General features: G+C 38.9%; 2 protein-coding genes across 12 annotated transcripts in view; one reads left to right on the top strand and one right to left on the bottom strand.

Annotated features, from left to right (window-relative positions):
* Positions 1 to 8554, bottom strand: part of MED13 (mediator complex subunit 13) — a 93725-nt gene extending 85171 nt beyond the window's left edge. For 4 of the 11 annotated variants that reach the window (XM_080382280.1, XM_080382281.1, XM_080382271.1 and 1 more), the window contains exons 1-3: positions 7958 to 8095; positions 7109 to 7147; positions 6316 to 6356 (exon numbers count right to left, since the gene is read on the bottom strand). The gene's annotated coding sequence lies outside the window, so the exon portion shown is untranslated. Of the gene's footprint in view, positions 1 to 6315; positions 6357 to 7108; positions 7874 to 7957; positions 8096 to 8377 lie in introns of those variants that run through there. The other 7 variants (XM_080382273.1, XM_080382274.1, XM_080382270.1 and 4 more) reach the window with 4 other exon arrangements.
* RNFT1 (ring finger protein, transmembrane 1) lies at positions 7909 to 17094 on the top strand. Its single transcript, XM_080384111.1, has 9 exons — positions 7909 to 8036; positions 9948 to 10361; positions 10689 to 10765; positions 11369 to 11469; positions 12098 to 12251; positions 13922 to 14080; positions 14927 to 14992; positions 15841 to 15942; positions 16104 to 17094. The coding sequence occupies exons 2-9, from the start codon at positions 9989 to 9991 to the stop codon at positions 16236 to 16238; spliced, it is 1167 nt and encodes a 388-aa protein (XP_080240237.1). The 5' UTR covers positions 7909 to 8036; positions 9948 to 9988; the 3' UTR covers positions 16239 to 17094.
* The last annotated feature ends 1634 nt before the right edge of the window (positions 17095 to 18728 follow it).

The following is an 18728-nucleotide window of genomic DNA, read 5'->3' as shown; positions in this document are numbered from 1 at the left end:
GCAAGACTTTAGCTCAACTGAAGATTCAGACCATAAGATTAAATTAATCAAATAACCTCACCACCCTCATCTCTAACTGTATAAATCATAAAATCACCACTCTCAGGGACAGAATTGGAGATCTTTGCAAAAAGACACTAGTTTTGTTTCATGACTTAAGTGCAAACATACTGAATCTTCTCTGTCTCCTCAGAACTGGGTTTAAGTATGCCACTGCAAGGAAAGGGTACATCACAGCAAAATAACAAATGTGTCTTGCTTAACAAACAACAGTGTTATCTCCTTTGACCAGACACCAAGTAGATGGCACTATCTCTTAACAATATGCTGCAGACAAGGCCTCTGGCAGGCTGAAAGTCAAACACCTCACACTATCATATATTGACTTATAACTAAACCACTGAAAAATAAGCATACATCCAACTACGATATACATATGAAATGCATGGGAGAAAATTCTTCCATGGAAATGAAGTGTCACATTCGGAAATGTGGACCAGTCAACTATAAGGATCTAAAGGTCGTCTGTGCATTTCCTCCTAAACCATACAAGTGTGACTACTGTATTTACTCTGACTTAATTGAAAAATGGCTATGTTTCTGCTTGCTTTCCAAAAAAACAAATTTCAAATTAGGAGGAGGAAAGTACTTTATTCCAGAAACCTTTGCCTTCTGAATTAACACCTGCATTCTAATTTGTACAACCAAAACATCTGCATGGTTAAGCATGGGGAAGTATGAACAACTGCTTAAACGATACCAGTTTCCTATGCAGTATTTACTTCAGAAATGTGCTGCGTCTTCACCAAGGTGTTGAAGTCTATACCTGATTTTCCAGTAACTAGGGCCAAAGGATATCCATAATATCAGCAATAAGTAATACTTCATTTTGCATAATTCAGTTACTATTTTTTCACAAGCTACAGTGTTACTATTGCATACTCTACTACCAGCCGCACAGACATCTAGAAACACATGCCTGTTGATGTTAAGGTCAATGGGAAGTCCACCATTGATTTCAACAAGGGCACGCATGATAAAATTATAGACACATGTTTCTGTGTGATACATATCCTAACAAATTCTGTAATGAACACAAATATCAGTATCTCCTCTCCAACTAAACAATTTTTTTAATGAAATTGGAAAACAGTGAGCTATATGTGGGCATATGCAGAAGGGTTTCCTAACGGCAAAGCAGTATTTTTATTTTTATATAACACTGAGGTAAAGGGGGCCTTGACCCTACAAACTCATGCAAATAACTTCACAGACAAGAAGCCCTTATTCTAATGAGACTACTCACTTATGTATGCTAATCATATACATTTGTAAGATTATGCCCTAAAAATTACAGCAGAGGTAGACCACACTGCTGAAAGCACAGTAGAGTTCTTGGGGAAACTATTGCCAACACATTTGAAAAATTTACTTGTTCTTTGCGTATTCAATTTTACCTATGATTCTGATAAAATTAGAGAAAAGTTATATAGCTTTGCCTCTAGAACCATAAACCTCCTTGAAAATCACAACAGGCATAGTTTCTGACACTTCTATAAACTCCAGCGGACACAGATTCCATGGTGACTCCTTTGTAACAGAAAGTACTTAGACATGGCTAGAAGTTTGCATTAAGATATATATTTATCATTAATGAATACAATAAAGCTGTATAAAAACAATTTTTTCCTCCACAACATTTACATTTTAAAATCTGTGTCCAATAGCTTCACTAGTACATGCTCCTTTTCTGAATGGATTACTTAGTTTAATTAAAAGCCTGTCAGCCTTTTTATTTATTTGTTTATTCATTTTTAAGACTACATTAAGCATCTTCATTCAGCATTTTTTTTCAGGCAGCCTCCTCAAGTATGCTAATGCCAGACAACTTCATTGTTAAGTAGGTCTGGTCCATGAAAATCCCATTCAGCAGGCTATGCCTGATCTTATTCTAATCTAGCCATGGCTTTTCCCATCAACATCTAGAAGAGAGGTGTCTTGCCCTCAGAGAGCTGGGAAGTTTCTCCTAATGCCATTTTTTACAGTTATTAATGTTTGAGCCTCCCATTATTATAAATCAAAACCAGCAGAATATGTTGGCTTCCCAGGGCTGGAAAAAATCTTATAGTGTTACATTTTGCATTACAGCAGTCATCTCTACTGATTTGTAATATACTCGCAATTAATAGCTTTGACTTTTAGTTAAACCAAATCAATTCTGTTTTGGCTATTAGTCAATTTTAACAGCAACATATTGTTTGTACAGTACATTAGTAGAAAAAAATATTAACATTATTAATCTAAACATGAACAGAATACCAATGTTTTAACAAGGAAGAATTTTGCACTCTCTAATAACAGACCCCAGAAAGTTGGCGTGGGTGGGAAGGAAACGAAGGAAGCACAGAAGAAATTTTCATTTAGTGATGGTCAACGAGAGCTACTGTAGAAGACATGAGTATAATTTCTTCAAAATACTGGAGTCTATTTATGACAGGGAGCAAAACAGGGTGTTCTTGAGTTTTCAAAAGCAGCCAGTGCTCACTTCTATTACACCTCTAAACTGGTAAGTGAGGGCTCTAGCTGAGCATCTAGGCATAGTGCAGGATTTCTGAAGTAAGGATACAGGCAGTGCTCACCTACAATCAGATGAGAATGTTCAACAAAATAAATTAAAAAACTGAAGAGAAGCAAAGATGAAAGCAATAGCATCATGCAAAGGCAAACTACCACAGAAGACTAAGTTTTTTCCTTTTTTTCCCCCCTCACGTTTCTTTCTCCTTTTTTAATATATCTGACCATGTATAGATTTTCAAAATGCCAACAGTAAAAAAAAAATTTAAAATTAACCACCCCAAAAAACATGCCACAAAACCCAAAACCCGCAGTAGGGTTCTACAGTTCTTTCATGGGAAGTTGGATTTGCAAGAAATTAGGCACTGGATCTAGATGACAAGCATTTCCTTAAGGCATGTTGGTGAGTTACCCAAATGTATCTCTCAAAAACACTTGCATAAGCCAAAAATCTACATGGTGTTTCTGAGGTCCTCCTTCAATCTAATTATTTTATCTTATGCAAGGAACATTAAAAAACAAAATACCAAATCACCATATAACGAACAGTGACACATTTTCCTTTACCAGAGAACTTGACTGGCATAAAACAAGCAATGTGGAATTTCTAATTTACGGTCTTATATTTATTCATTTTATAATTTATATTTATTTATATAAATGTATAATACCTTTATTAATTTTCTCTTTTTTGTTTAATTTTAATTATCCTTTCTGTACTTGTAAAATGTTATAGGCATAACCTGGATAATCTTACTATATGATGAACACGGTCTTAATTGTGGGCAAGACTTCCTAATAAACTTACACACATCTGTTAATACAAAATCTTCTTTTGTTAGAAAAAAAGTAAAAAAGCCCTCCATATCATTAGAAACAGAGAATTTTATATATTGTCGCCAAACTAAAACCAGTAAGTAAATATTAACTTTGTGAAGTGCAAAACAAGTCTTATTGACCAGTGAGGTAAATATTGACTGAAGCGAAGCAAATATTTACATGCTGACGTTAGTCCCGTTCAACACAACAAACATTTTACCTACTATATTTCTGCGTTTGTATTTATTCTGAAAGTTCTGAAAAGACATATCTGGAAATCTGACAATGGTAATGTATTTTAAAAACAATTGGTTTTCCTTAGCAACTAAAATGGACATGTGTTCAGAGGGCCAGAATATTTTGACCTTGCACAAGACAGAGGTTTAACAAATTGTTTTCAGACAGAACATGTTAACTCACTTACTAAAATCTGACCAGATAGCAATGTCCAAGACCTCTGTTTAACTGATCTCTAAAAAGGTAAACAGAAATTTAGTAAATTTTCAGCCACTCATAAGCCAATTTTTTTCTTACACTTATAATGGTAACTAATGCAAGAAGATTCTTTGTCTCACCATTTGTTCAGGTTATAGTCTGTCAAATAAAACTTTTTATGGCAGACAATCTTAATAATTACAGAGAAATTTTTTCCTTCTGTGAGTTGAGGGCTGCCACCCTAACCAGAGCACACAGAAAGCAGTTGTGTAAAGCACTTACGGGGAGCAATACCTCAGCCTGAGATATCAACACAACCTGCTGCAGCAAAACAGTGTTTGTTCCTATTGACAATGTGCCACAGGAGCCCCCCCCCCAATAAAACCCTTTCCCACTTGCTATAAAACTCAAACTCACCTAAATTAATAAACCAATATGTCTTCTAAACTTTTCAGTTTTATGAGTTATATCAGAACATTCATTTTTTTAACCTATTTACCAAGGAACATAAAGAATAATTAAGGATATAACTATAAGCAGGTACTACAGATTGAGTATAAATTAACAAACCTATCTACCCCTTTCTAGTAAATCCACTCCGGCTAGGTTTTTACATACATGAGAAGTCATTATTCAATAGAATGATTCACACAAGGATTCACACATTCAGATTAACACATTAGATTGGGAAAAAAACACCCTAATTTTGAGAAACTTCAAAGCTTCTGTCGAAAATTCTGACACCTTTAATCACACCCATTAGAGAATACCAGTGTCTCACACAGTGGATGATCATTACAGTACATCTTCTGACCTAAATACCTTTGTAATGCTCTTACAACAGCAATTAACACACACCTTCTAAAATTCTTTAACAGCTGCATATTTTTGGAGTAATTGTATTTAACAGATCCTACAATGTCATTACAAGAAAAGACCAGTTCAGAAAACAGCTTCTCCACTTCATTCTAATGACCATGGGAATCGCTCTTTCTTACGGATGAAGACAGAGGCTGAGCACCCTCCTGTGCAGTGAGCAAAAATTACAACTACCTTTTGTGGCTCCACTATCTAATTTTCATTCAAGGCTCTATCTATATACAAAACCCAAGACTCTGGGATGTAATTCACCAGTTTTAAAACTGACACCATGTCAGTGGAACTACTCTCAGTTTAGAATGACTTAACAAAAACGAGCACATTGCTGTACACAGAGAGCTAGTCAGGTTTCTGGAAACCTCAGGGAACGAGATGATGTCATTGCATTATAAGAATATCTGGTTCAAACTCTTTTTGAGTCTGCTTGACAAAGCTTACATGATCAGGCTTCAACAGTGACATTCAGGTTCCTCTGCCATCACTCCAGTGATGGGTTTTCAAAACTGGTCTCTATTCTTCAGTGCCTTTAATATGGGAGTACAGTAGCTGTTTTCTTGGGCTCAAAATCCAAATTGAAGTAAAGGTTGTATAACTGCAGGAGCTAGTTTTAAAAAGATTGAGCATTCAAAGCTCAGGAAGCATTCAAATTTTCAAGGTCATTTGAACCTCCTGGCAAGACTTTCAAATTCTTCAAACAATTTAAACTAAACCCTCTTAATTTTGCAAAAGTCATCCATGCTCAAATAACATTTTGTGTAGAACGAAGACAACCAATAAAGCCTTTGACTATTCAGGACATTCTGCTTGTTTTACAGACTGTTGCAAAAAACCAATTTTGTTATTATATCAGTAACTATAATTCCCTTCCACATATCTGAGGTTAGTTCCTTTAAATTTCACCAAAGATATATCTGTACATCTAATTTTAAAGGACCAGTTCCTTCCATGCTTTTTGATGAAAAACAGCAATACTAGTTTATTAGGAGAAACAAAAGATGAAGATTGTAACCACTTAATCCGCTCCACGGAAGACTTCTGCAGAGCTACTTCAGGAATTAGGACTAGGATACAAAATATTTTCTTCTAATATTTCTATGTATAGAACTACCTTTCAGCAACTTTTAGTTCAGTTCAACAAAGTAACTGTTGAAAAGGTAAATATTGCACTGCCAGAGTTCCGCAAGGATCAGTGTTTGTTCCAATACAGTCTCATGCATTTACCAACCACAGGAAAAGCAGGTATACACTGATGCAATCTGCTGATAGCATCAATTAAGAAGGTACCACCTATACCTAGGAGGATGAGAAAGCCTGGGATACCTATATCTGAGCACATACATATACCTGAAAACATGCCTGGACATCGATTCAGCTATCTGTATGAAATTCACGGGCATCCTAGGAAGAGACTCCAAAATACAGATTGGTAAATTTATTACTAGATACTACATGACCTAATGTATGCAATACCCATGGGAAAAGACTTCCAAATTTATGTTAATAATCTCTGAAATCTTTCTTGTGTCAGGAGTTGCTAAATCCAGAGGTCATTAATAGCACCATGACAACACATCTGTTAAATAACAGCATCACTGAAGAGTTACATACCTTCTAATGAACTGTGAATTGGAGATAAATCAGCAAGTGACCTGCATGAGCAAATGTTATTGATTAATAAGCTGACACGAATTAATTTCATATTTCCAGTGCATGTAACAACGAGAAACACTATGAGAACAACTTTGATTTAAAACTACACTTGTACTTTAATGCATTTTATAATTACAAAAAAGAAACGGCTGAACAAGGGGTTTATATTTATACACTTTCAAGCAATGTACAGAAGGCATGCATAATTTCCAACCATAAAATACTATTTAAAAATCAAACATTTATAATTGCTTTTCCTGATTTGAGAATCAAATTAAATTTTTCACATTGTCCTTCATAATCCAAACACTATGCAAATGACTAACTGAGCAAAGAGTAAGAGAATGAACAAGATGGCACAGCTTAAGTCAAACGCAACAGTTTTGTGTTATCCTTGGAAGAATGAGGATATACCTGCGTAATTCTTAAGAGTGCTTCCAGCCAAGCATCTGAAATCTGCATTGGTGCTGCTGTTACTCAGCAGTAGTGCGATTACTGGGCAGAAGTACTACACAAACTGGAAGCTCTTCTGAGTCCAGAGGTCTTACAGGAACAGGAGACCATGTGGGTTTTTTTCATACTTAAGTGTATCTGTAGCAAGTAGCCCAGGTTTCTTCCAAGACACCAGCTGCAGCCCAAGTGAAACGCAGAGGATACGGGGCCTGAAATTCTCAGTCAAGAAGCTCTAGATACAAGTTTCAAAACCATCAAAGTAGACCAAATTGCTGCAGATGCCTCCGTAAAAACCTACCTCCAACAGAAACAGAGACGCGTCTGGTGTTTTCAGCTTCTTCCTCAGGTATAAATGAGAAGGTTTATTGTTAGGTGGTATGCGCTACCAAATGCCAGGCTGCTTAACTCTTAAAAACAATTTTCACCTAATGAGACCTGATGTCTAAGTGCCTGTCCTTTCCCTTTGCCGGGGTTACTGACCCCACAGCATTTCTGTATTTAATTTTTTTAATTAAAACAGTAGTTCTGTTTTATCTCAGAATAACACAGGCCTGATTTTCAAAACTGGTCAGATATTAGGCACCCGTTTGAGTGTGAGCTGCATACCTAAAAACTTTTAGAAAAATATCTGAGTCAAGGAAAACAGATGCCATTTCTGGATACAAACTAATTTATTCAAGAACATATTTTGAAAGAAAACCCTGTATCTATCTCATTTCAAGCTTCTCCTAAGACCTACAGCAGCAGTAACTAGGGCAGCATTTTCCTCAGGTTTCCTGGGAGGCAAAGCCAATTTCCAGGCAGCGAGGCTTCCCAGCGGTGAGCGCTAATCGCCACCGAGCAGTACATATATATATATATATATATATATATGTATATATACACATTTATGTCTTAATTTCCTTCATTGTTATTGCCTTCCCTAATTAATTTTAATCGAGACTTTAAATGAAAAGCGAGAGGAGCCGCTGCCCTCACGGCCCTGCTGAGGCGAGCCCCCTCACGGCCCCGCACGGGCCTTCCCGGGCCAAGGCCTCGGCGCGCCGCGGCCGCTTGTTGCCAGCGCGACGCCCAGCTCGGGGCCTTCCTCCTCCTCCCCCTCACGGCTCCTCCTCTTCCTCCCCCCGCCGCGCCCTCTCCCACCCACTCAGTCTCGGCGATGGAGGTGGCGGGCGGCCGCGGCCTGGCCAGCGGCGCCGGGCGGGAGGCGCTGGCCGCCTGACGAGGTACCGCCCGCGGGCTGCCGCCCGGCCGCGTTCCGGCAAGGGAGGGCGGGAAAGGGGCTCCCCGCGGCCGCTTCCCCTCACGGGCGGCGGCGGCGCGGGGGGGAGCGGGGCCGCCTGCGCCCTTCGCTGGGGCTTCCGCGGAGGCCCCTCCTCGCCTGGCGGGGCGCGGGCGAGGCCGCGGGAGCGGCTCCCCGAGAGCTGGGCGGCAGCGGGCCTGAGGGGCCGGCGAGGGGAGCAGCCCCTGTCAGACCCCGCCGCACCGCAGCGGGCCTGAGGGGCCGGCGGGACGGGCGAGGGGAGCAGTCCCCGCAGAGCCCTAACAATGCAGGCACAAACCTCACCGGGGCCGAAGCGGGTTCCCTGCGCGGGGCAGCCCCGGCTCCCGGCGTGGCGGCCCGCGAGGCAGAGCCCGGCCGCACTCGGGGCCCATCGCTGCTGCCCTGGAGCTGCCAGCCGTCCCGGTCTGCAGGAGCGGGCCCGGACCCGCCAGCTGCAGGGCGCTCGGGAGAGATCGCCTCATTTACTCCCCTCCTCACTTACTTATTCCCCTCCTTTTACAAGCAGCATTGGTGGCCTGATCCCGCAGCCACGCTTAGTAACACTGTCCGCACGAGTCAGTGCAATCTCCAGTTTATTCCCCTTTATTCATGTGCGTACAATTACATACAGCAGGTGAATTTTGGCTAGATCGAAGCACAATGTAATCTTTGGCCAGCAAAAATACAGTAGTGGCAGCAGAAGCACTTCTAAACAGTCACATTCCCGTATCCATATATTGTTTGAATTAGCAATTTACTCTTCTAATATAATCTCCACTTTAAAGGCTAAAGAATTCTAAGTTTCTGCAAATACATTAAGAACTTTTCACAGTGCAAAACCAGCCTTGCTCTAACCTTTTTGCATCTCAGTGAAACTAGCTGTGTATGTATGCTAAGCTGTGGAAAAAATAATTTCAAAGAGGAATCTGGAAGGGTTTGAATTACAGAAAAAAGGATTATAACAAAATTCCCAATGTTTCATTAATGCCCTTTAGCAGTAACAACTACTGTGGCAAATCCAGCTTCAAAGCGTTCTCCGAAGTCGTTACTCCGGCATCACACCAGTGCACAGAGGTACATTTAATACTATTTGACCAGTGTCAGGACTGATGCAGAAGTGACAAACTGCCTGGGAAGACAACAGAAAGATGCCACAGGAAAGATAAATAAAACCCCATTTGGGTGGTCTCGCTGCTGGGTTACTGCTTGGTGGCTGCATTACTTTTTTCACCTAGACCATATGGTCCAGGTTCTTTTAAATGCTTCTTAGGAAATAGACTAACCTGGTTCTGCTTGCTTACCCAGACAGGATAATCTTGTTAATCTCCTAATGGCCCTCAATTTTCAGCGTGCACTGGCTTTTGACTAGACGTGTCTGAACAAATGTTTACCATTTTATGGATGCATGTAAATGTGCTCTTCGCCTCCTTCCCATCCCTGTTTGCTCCTTCTCTGGCCTACTACTGTTACTATTTTTGTGAAATTACGCAGTGCTTCCAAGATCTCTTCCATGCAAGCGAGCGCTGGGCTCCTATTCAGCAGCTTTTGCTGTTCCAATCTGCACTGAAGCAACTTTAGATTTCACTAAGGCAGCCAGGTTCACTGCAGGCTAGAAAATCTGCATGTGAATGAAAGGAAGTCATTTAATATGGCACACAGAAAGCTGCCCGGTGGAGACTGGGTGCAAACCCAGCATGCCAAGCTTTCAGAACACAGAGCAACAGCATTTCCCAGAAAGACAATCTTTACTCCACATAGACAGTCACTCAGTACAATCTATTGTATTTTTGTGTTGGTTTTTTTGTTGGTTTCCCCCCCCCCCCCGCACTAGTTCTCTCTTCCTTCAACTGTGACTTTTTATGTCCCACTCTAGGAGACAAAATAGCAAGAATCTGGACCCAAAAAAATCCCACCATGCAACCAAACTGCAGTCACCTCCACAACATCCAAGGCAGCGGTGATGACTCTTCATCTCAGAGCACCCACGCAGCAAGGCTGTCAGGAGAGGGCTCGTGCCATCATAGCAGCGATATTCGCATACAGCTAAATTCTGCTGTGGGAGAATCCAGAGAAAATGCGAGTTCCCGGCACTCGAGGCCAGGTTCCCAAAGTCGCTCACATGGACATGCCCACAGCGAAGCAGCAGGGCTCGATGATTCTGCTCCAGACTCAGAGGAACACAGCGGCAGCTCCCTCTCAGAGCTCAGATACCTCCTCCAGTGGCTGCACAAAAGTCTGCCGTATATCTTGATTCTGTGTGTCAAACTGATCATGCAGCATATAATTGGTAGAGTATAACAAAATAAGGTCTGAGGGAACAGACCCTCCCCCAAAGATATATACTAATAACCATGCCTGAACTATAATTCGATTTATCTTTAGCTTTATTTTTATTGGCTTTATTCATCAGAAAGAGATTTACTAAACTACATTTCAGTGGCTTCTGTTTCCTTTGCTGGCACATGTACAATGTGCTTAATTATTCTGGCTTGACAGTCTGAGTGATTAATTGTAATTACAAAGACATATAAGAAGTGGCTGGTTTTTTAACCCAGTTCAGTTTTGTTTTTTTTTTTTATTTTCTTGTGTATAACTGACCCTTTTTTCCTAATAGGCATTTCTCTTGGAATTGGGCTGCTAACAACTTATATGTATGCAAACAAAAGCATAGTAAATCAGGTTTTTCTAAGAGTAAGTATCACCCTATGCACCAAAAATCTGTAAGTTAACCAAGACCTTTATCCATCAGTTTTTGAAACAAATGTCAATGGAGATACTGTGTTATTTATCTAATAATACTAGGTGTCAGGGTTTCAAGATGGAAAGTCTTAATGCTTTTGTACGGTGTAGAGTTTCTCAGATGCGCAAGGTCTGCAAAATTCAAGGATTTCCAGCCCCCCCTCCCTTTGAATATTGAAATCACTTCAACTGATAGAAGTTTTTTGAAATTTATGGAAGAACTTCTTAACTATATTTGTGGAATCAAATAGGGCTTGACAGTTTAACCTTTCAGCTGTTTCTGTTCACTCCCAAAGGAAAATCTGGTGTTTCTTCAGAGTGGGGTGGGTTTTGGTTGTGTTTTTAGAAAAAAACTTGATATACATAGAAATTATTATGTTGAAAACATTAAAATTACTGTTTTACCTTTCTATTGAGCTCTCTATTTTATTTGGCCTTAAACCACTAACATAAAAAATCCTCTAGTAGTTCAGGTGCAACAGACATAAGAACTTTGGAGATCAGATGCTGATAGTGATGCAAGGACTGTAATACATCTTTACAATTATCTTACAGGAACGGTGCTCCAAGTTGCAGTGTGCTTGGTTACTAGTATACCTAACTGGATCATCTCTCCTCTTGTATTACACCTTTCATTCTCAGTCACTGTATTACAGGTAAGTAAGTAGAGGAACATCTCTACTCGCATCATAAATTACTCAAATGTTAACTGGGAACATTTTGTATGGGCTGCTGCTGTTTTTCTTTAGTTGCAGCATCAGTTTCTCTTTCATTTTAATCTCCAATCCTCCTCTTCTGCCAGACTGAACAGGTGCTGTCCTTAACAATAATATGTAGAAATTTGCAAGATTAGACCCCATACTCAATGTAATGGCACTACTATACCATGGGGAATGCACCTGGGTTTGACCCTACCACCTTGCCTTCAGAATACTGAATATGGCTCCATGGAGTTTGTGTCCAATTTATTTTTTTTTTCCCCTTAGCATTCTGTAGGTACGGTCTTGGCTGCAAATCAGTCAAAGGCTGTATTGCTAAAGAGACAGCAAGCCTGTCTCTAGAGGGTGGAGGTTGTGATGAGGATACAGGAAAGAAGGTTCAAAAATAGAAGGCTGTCAGAGATTATAAATGATCAATTTACAATAAAGAGTTCATTTTCTTAGCAAATATTTTCCCTCTGTGTAAACCAGGTTTCCTTTTCTAATTAAACCTGCTGTGATAATCTCTAGTTATGCTTTCCTCTAAATAGGGTACTCCGGTAACTTCTGATACTTCTTTTTGTAGCTTAATCTTCTTAAAACCTACTGTGGATTTTATGAACTTCTGGGAGGTACTTTGGATTGTGGGAGTCACAGACTTTATTCTGAAATTCCTCTTCATGGGCTTCAAGTGCTTTATTCTCTTGGTGCCTTCTTTTATGATGTCCTTTAAATCCAAGGTAAGGAAACAAGCTACATTTTTTGCTTCCTTAGGAAGATTCTTTTACGGTCAAATTAGCTTACTATTAAAGAGAAAAGGTGTGTATATAATCCATCACTACACTGTGGACAAGAAAACCCTGTGGATTTCATGTTCTTCCCTGCTTGGTGCTAAGAGGAAGGTTTACAGTCTGATCTGAAACAATTACTTGTATTATGTCGTTGGATAAATGGGTTTATTTCTGTCTCTGAGTGGGGGAGATGAAGAAACCTTTTATTTGCTCCAGTGTAAGAATCTGTATACAGGCAGTCAGCATCGAGCGGCGGAAGCACAGTACATTTTTTTACATGCTCGACAGTAACTGACACGAGAAGATTTTAAGATCTGTGCATGCAAACATCTGTTTTTTCTGTCTCTTGAATAAATAATTCAGAATTTTCCTTTTCTTAATAAACTTAATAATTGAAATTTGTGAATTTGATCATAGCTTAAATCCTCAGATCAGTGAAGTTTAATAAATTTTCACAGATGCCTACAGTGGTTGGTGGGGTATTTATTTGGTTCCTGAGGCGAGACAGACAAAAAACATTAAATTTGATGTCAAAATAGCAAAAACTAGTACTGGTTAAAAAAGAAAAATTAACAAGTATGGTTTGTACGTGGTAGCATTTAAGAGGATGTTTTGGTAGGTTTTATCTCTTAAAATGTACCAGAACAAGTTCTTCTCAGGTACAACTGATTTTGCTAAATACCAATTTATAATCAAGATCTCTTTTTTTTTTTTTTTCCTTTTCTTTCTACAGCTAGTGGTATAACATCCAAAATACAGCTAGTGAAAATTCCATTACACCAACTGTGACTTATACTGTGGCTAAATTAAAGAAGGAATCTGGTCAATATTGGCAAATTGTGGCATTATCCAGTATACATTATAGAAAGAGCACTTCTTTGTTATAAGTACAGTTTTAAAGACTAACTTAAGGAAATAAATTAAGAGCTAAGCTAAATACCGGTGATTGCACATGCACATACACACACAGTGCTCTGTGCAGGATGCTTGTGCTTTGTAATTATTCAGGAATTTTTAGGGCGTCACTGAACTCCATTTACCTGTTCAGTCCAGCCACCCTAGGCTTCTTTCCTGGCCCCTCCAATTTTCTTATCACCCCATCCTATATAGGAGCTAATTGACACAAGATAAGGTTCCTTACACAGGCATGAAATAACATTTACAGGAAAACAGTTTGTAATTTATGTATGTTAATAAAAGAATGACCCTTACTCTCATTTTTTAATCCTGAATGCAGGACACTACTCTTAATGACAAGCTGATCTATATGAATAAATTTGTCTTACTTTCCTTTTTTATGTAACTTTTATTTTCTTTTTTAATGCTTACGAAATTAAGTGTGATATCATTGTTAAGTAGGTAGGCATCTGAAAAAGCCATCCTATTTCAGTCTGTTAATTTGATTTTCTGCAGTACAGCAATCAATTTTGGTTTTATACAGTTGTGGTGAGACTCATCATCTGGTCTTCATTCTTTTTCACGCTTCATATTTAGCTGTTTCAAGGTACTATGGGAGAACTGTAAGTTTCTCAAAAAGAATAACAATGCATCTTTTCTCTATATTTTAAAAATCCTTTGTGTTTTAAATCTTGAGCGATTCCTTTGCATGTCTTGCTTAGGGCTACTGGTACATGCTGTTAGAAGAACTCTGCCAGTATTACCGTATGTTTGTCCCCATACCAGTTTGGTTCCGTTATCTTATTGGCTATGGGGAGCTGGACAGTGTACTAGGATGGACCCTTGGGATACTGCTGGGCCTTCTCTACCTCATCCTAAAAGTAGGTAAACTTTACATTCCTCTCAAACCATTTTGCACTAATTATCACTAGAGGGCTAGACACATATGAACTAACATTTCTGAAAGGTCCCCTGTGTTTGAACTGACTTGCAAGTGGATGCTTCAGCGCAACTGATACGGCCTTCCAAAACTGATAGAAAACCGGCTCGGGCCACGATAAATCATCTTTTTCCTGCATCTGTTCTGGGAATGCACTGGGGTTGCACAACAAAGAACACTGTTACTATAGGTCCCCTCACATCAGACACTAAGACGACTGTTACCAGGTATCAAGGAAAAGAGCTTGCAAAAATAGTTTAAAATTCATGGCTAAAAGAATCAGCATTTTCCAGGAAACTAGATTTTCTCTCTGATAGAGTATCCTGTGTGATGCTCAACAAGTTAAAATTAAGTGTTCATATTGGCTGTCTACTTCACCAAAAAGCTAATCTGCACCAAATGTAACCAGACTCAGTTCAAGTTTGGCTTTGAACATGAAAAAATACTTTATAATGCTACAGGATCTTAATTACAAGCCTAAAGACTATTGCATATATGATAATAATACTGACAGATTGGCACTTGAGTGCTTCATTTCAAACCTTAACACTGTATTTCTTTTAAAGAGCAGATACCTACTGGGGAAAAAAACCCTTTGGGTTAAATTCTTTTGTTTGGTACATATTACACAACCAAAGTAGGGTCAGTCTGAACTATAGTTTTGCTTATGTTCCTGCCAACATCAAACTAGCGTGAGACTTCTAGTGTTGGAAACTGCACGCTTGGAAGCTTTTCAGTTCACACAGAAAAATTCTAAGCATAACTTGGGTTTTCTTTCCCATTTCAGCTTTTGAGCTTTTTTGGACAACTGAGAAACTTCAGGCAGGTCTTACGGATATTTTGTACACGACCAGTGAGTACTGAATTCTTTTATGACAAAATAAAACCCCCAATTTACATGAAAATACTTTTTTAAATACCTCACTCCTATATTTGCATTGTTCTGGCAATAGACAACGGCATTATTGAAGAAAACCCTGTATACTGGTTCTCTCATTTCACAGTCTGAATTCCTTGAATACATAATTACATTGTCATCTGAACAACAACAACAAAACCCAAACAACATTAAAAAACCTATTGTGCATGTCTCTTCAGATAAACGTATGTGAAATAAGATACCCTTTTTGTCTTGCTTCCTACTTTTTAACTGGGATAAATATTGGGTGGATGCAGGCAGAGCTTTATGCTGAAATACAGTCAGAATTGAAACTTGCCAAAATAATTGACATGCAAGTAACCTCTGTTAGAACTGTAAGTTTTTACATAATCTTTCTCTAGTAAGAGGTATTGTTTCCAGTCTGCTATTCATTCAGTAAAATGTATAGAACGTTTAGGAGCACAACATCATTTAAAAGTACTGCACTTCTCATTTTTTAAGTGCCATCTTGATCGAATTGAAACTTAACAGAGTGTTTTGCTCAGAGGTCACTGTTGAAAGAAAACTGCTACAGATTCTTCCAGAAACTGCGATCAGGGGAAGATACTAGCTAGGCAGTGTGATAAGTAGGAGCATATAAACTTTAGGCCCCAAGACAACTATTAAAAAACTTAACAACATTTCACTGGATTAGGGATTGATAGGTTTCCCAGCAGGGCAGCCCTTATTCCCAGTTCCTTTCTATCCTGGTATTTTTGTTTTGGGGCTTTCCCCCCTCTCACCCAGAAACTAAAGTCTGCTGAAAATATCTTGGTTTACAGCACTATGGGGTGACAGCTAGCAAGAGACAATGTTCTGAATCGGATGATATTTGTTCAATCTGCCAAGCTGAATTTCAGAAGCCTATTCTGCTCATCTGTCAGGTAATACACATAATCAGAATTACTTTTTGCCAACTTAAGAATATTTTAAACAAAGTTTATATGCCTTCTGATTATTTTTAGAAATCAGAATTTGAAAATAATATACCATCTTATAAATGGAAGAGCTTAGAAGCTCTAAGTTCTTATTCTTTTCATTACAGCACACATTTTGTGAAGAATGCATCTCATTATGGTTTAATAGAGAAAAAACGTGTCCACTCTGCAGAACTGTTATTTCAGACCATGTTAACAAGTGGAAGGATGGAGCTACATCTATGCATCTACAGATTTTCTAAAGCATGTCAAACAACTTGTTTGCAGTTTGTTTGTTCAAGCTAAGGTTTTCAGCCTACTGCAGAATTAAACTGTAGGTGGCACTAGGAACAAGTTTCCAAATTCTAGGTAACATGCTTCTATGAAATGTGCCAGTATTTAAAACAGTGCAGAAAACATTCACTTGACCTTCTTAAGTACAGAAGACTAAGTTTTCAGAATGAATGCAGAAAAGCCAGCATTGCTTCTCTTGTGATTCTTTTAGGAAACAAGTGCTTGAAAAACGCTGCGTGACTTCTTGCAGCAGCTTATTAATTCAACATTTTATTTAAAAGTTTAAGTAGAGTTCCAGACTCTACTAAATTGTATTTATCCTTCTAACATGACTCAACCCAAAAGGTCAGCCTACCAATTTTATTAAGATTATGAGCAAATTTTATACTCTGGACTACAGTGAGAAGTAAAGCTACTTGTCACACTTGGCATTAAAGATCTTTTAATGTTTGCCCAGTAGACGAGGGAAAGTAGCTGCTTAGTCGTGTACCTGTAACAGCAACTATTTCTTACTGTACCTGGAGATAAGCCACAAGAATAAGACATTCCCTGTTTAGGTTCTTTTAGACTTCTGATGGATCTTTGGCTTAATACAGAAACCAACCACCGATGTTAGGTTTTTACTTATAACTTTATATATAAAGTTGGTATTTTTAAAACAAATCTTTAATACTGTATTTTTGTCATAACAGGAACCAGATTTTCTTACAGGGGAGAATCTATTTTATACTATATTTGCAATTTGTAGCATGGATAAAAATCAGAGAGAATAAATGCATTTAAATCTATTTGTTTGGTGCATGTTGAATAAAGAAACAAGATTCATTACTGTTTCAGTATTAACTTACATGTAAGCACACAACAACAGCTCACTGCTAGGTATACTTTTCCTGTTAAACTAATGTCTCTGAAAAACAAAACCCTTCCAGATGCTACAACTTATTTGTGACTAGTCTTTGTGTTAATTATAGAGCTAACTTACGTATAATCTTAACTTTTTTTGTGTTTGTCTTTTTTCACCTCGCTATTCAGGTAAGACCGAAAAAACCCCAACTCAAATTACCCTGTTACAGCAAAGTTAAATTGACCTGCCGTTGAGCTTGTCTTAACTGAATCCCTTTAGCAAACTTCTAAACTGGGGGGGGGGGGGGGAACCAGAATTACAAAGTTAAACACTTACTTGATGAATAAAGTAGCAACGCAGAGGGCCAGGCAGACTGACTGAGTAAAGTTGCAGCTGACACAGGCAGATTTATAGCTGACAGGGCATGATGGGAGAACGCCCTTAAAGGCACAACTGAAAGTGCATTACTAGTAGTATTTAGTATTCTGAATAAAAATGTAATGAGATGGAAGAGTCAAGCTAAGAGGTATCATTTTATGTTCAGCTTGCGTTTTGCTATAGCATGCTGTGTATTTGCTAATTGTATTTTTGTTTGAAGTTTACTGCAGTTGAGTGTAAGTGTGCCCTATGATTGTTCCACCACGGTAGCTGAGTGACTGGGGAAAAAAAAAAAAAGACTCCAGCGTAAAGAAAACAGTCCAAAGCTTCTAAGTCTGTAATTGGAAACTTACGGGAGTAGAAGAGGCTGGTTCTCATGGAAGCCTTTCTCAGCAGGTGAGGTACTTAGTCTGGAGAATGTGTGGCTGAATGGTGTTAAGAGCAATCCTGAGGGTGACAAAGAAGAATTAGAGCTTGGCCACAGCCAGAGCTGTGCTGTAAGGGGCTTGCACTGGTACCTCCAGTATCATCGGAACAAACCGCTCTTTATTTCCTCGGAGAGATCTAGCTATGCCTTAGCTTGCAGTTGGAACTCATACAAGATCAGAACTGTTATTTGAATTTCATCATTGGTGATATTCAGGCTGCTGCGGCAGCAGAACTTCCCTTGAGAGATGGACAGGAATTGTATCAGTCAAGGAACAAAAAAAAAGAGCAGGGGGAACTTAAGGTTGGATTCTGAGTCTCTGATGGGCCCACAGAGACTTTGGCAGCTCACTTGGTTACACAATCAGACTTTCCCAACCTTAATCATGAATATACAGTTTAGCTAAAGAGTGGTTTAAGGTTTTTTTCTTCATACCAGTACTGTATAAATACTGTGTAAACAATGAGTGCTATATTTAATTTAGTCATCAGGCAGCACCTTTTAAAAAGCCTTGCTTGTGTGAGTAAAATGAGTGACTGAGCCCAATACGCAGTTTATAAAGCAGATACAATAACCAGCCCTTTCTAAAATACTGGGCAGAATAACAATTGTAACTGAAAAAATGAAAAAAAAAAATCTTTAACTTACCCTGGATTGGCTATAAGCAAACAGCAGCCCCATTACTTATACAGCAGGGAAAAGTGAGAAAGCAGGTTGCCGTTCCATCACAGAATCATGGAATCTGCAATTCGGTGACAGTGCAAAGCTGCAGGGGTCTGTCAGGACCAATAGCTTGTGCTGGCAGGCCTA

The sequence above is a fragment of the Falco punctatus genome, assembly GCF_963210335.1.
Source record: "Falco punctatus genome assembly, chromosome: 1".
NCBI classification, from domain to species: Eukaryota; Metazoa; Chordata; class Aves; order Falconiformes; family Falconidae; genus Falco; species Falco punctatus.
This window is presented reverse-complemented; position numbering and strand designations above follow the sequence as displayed.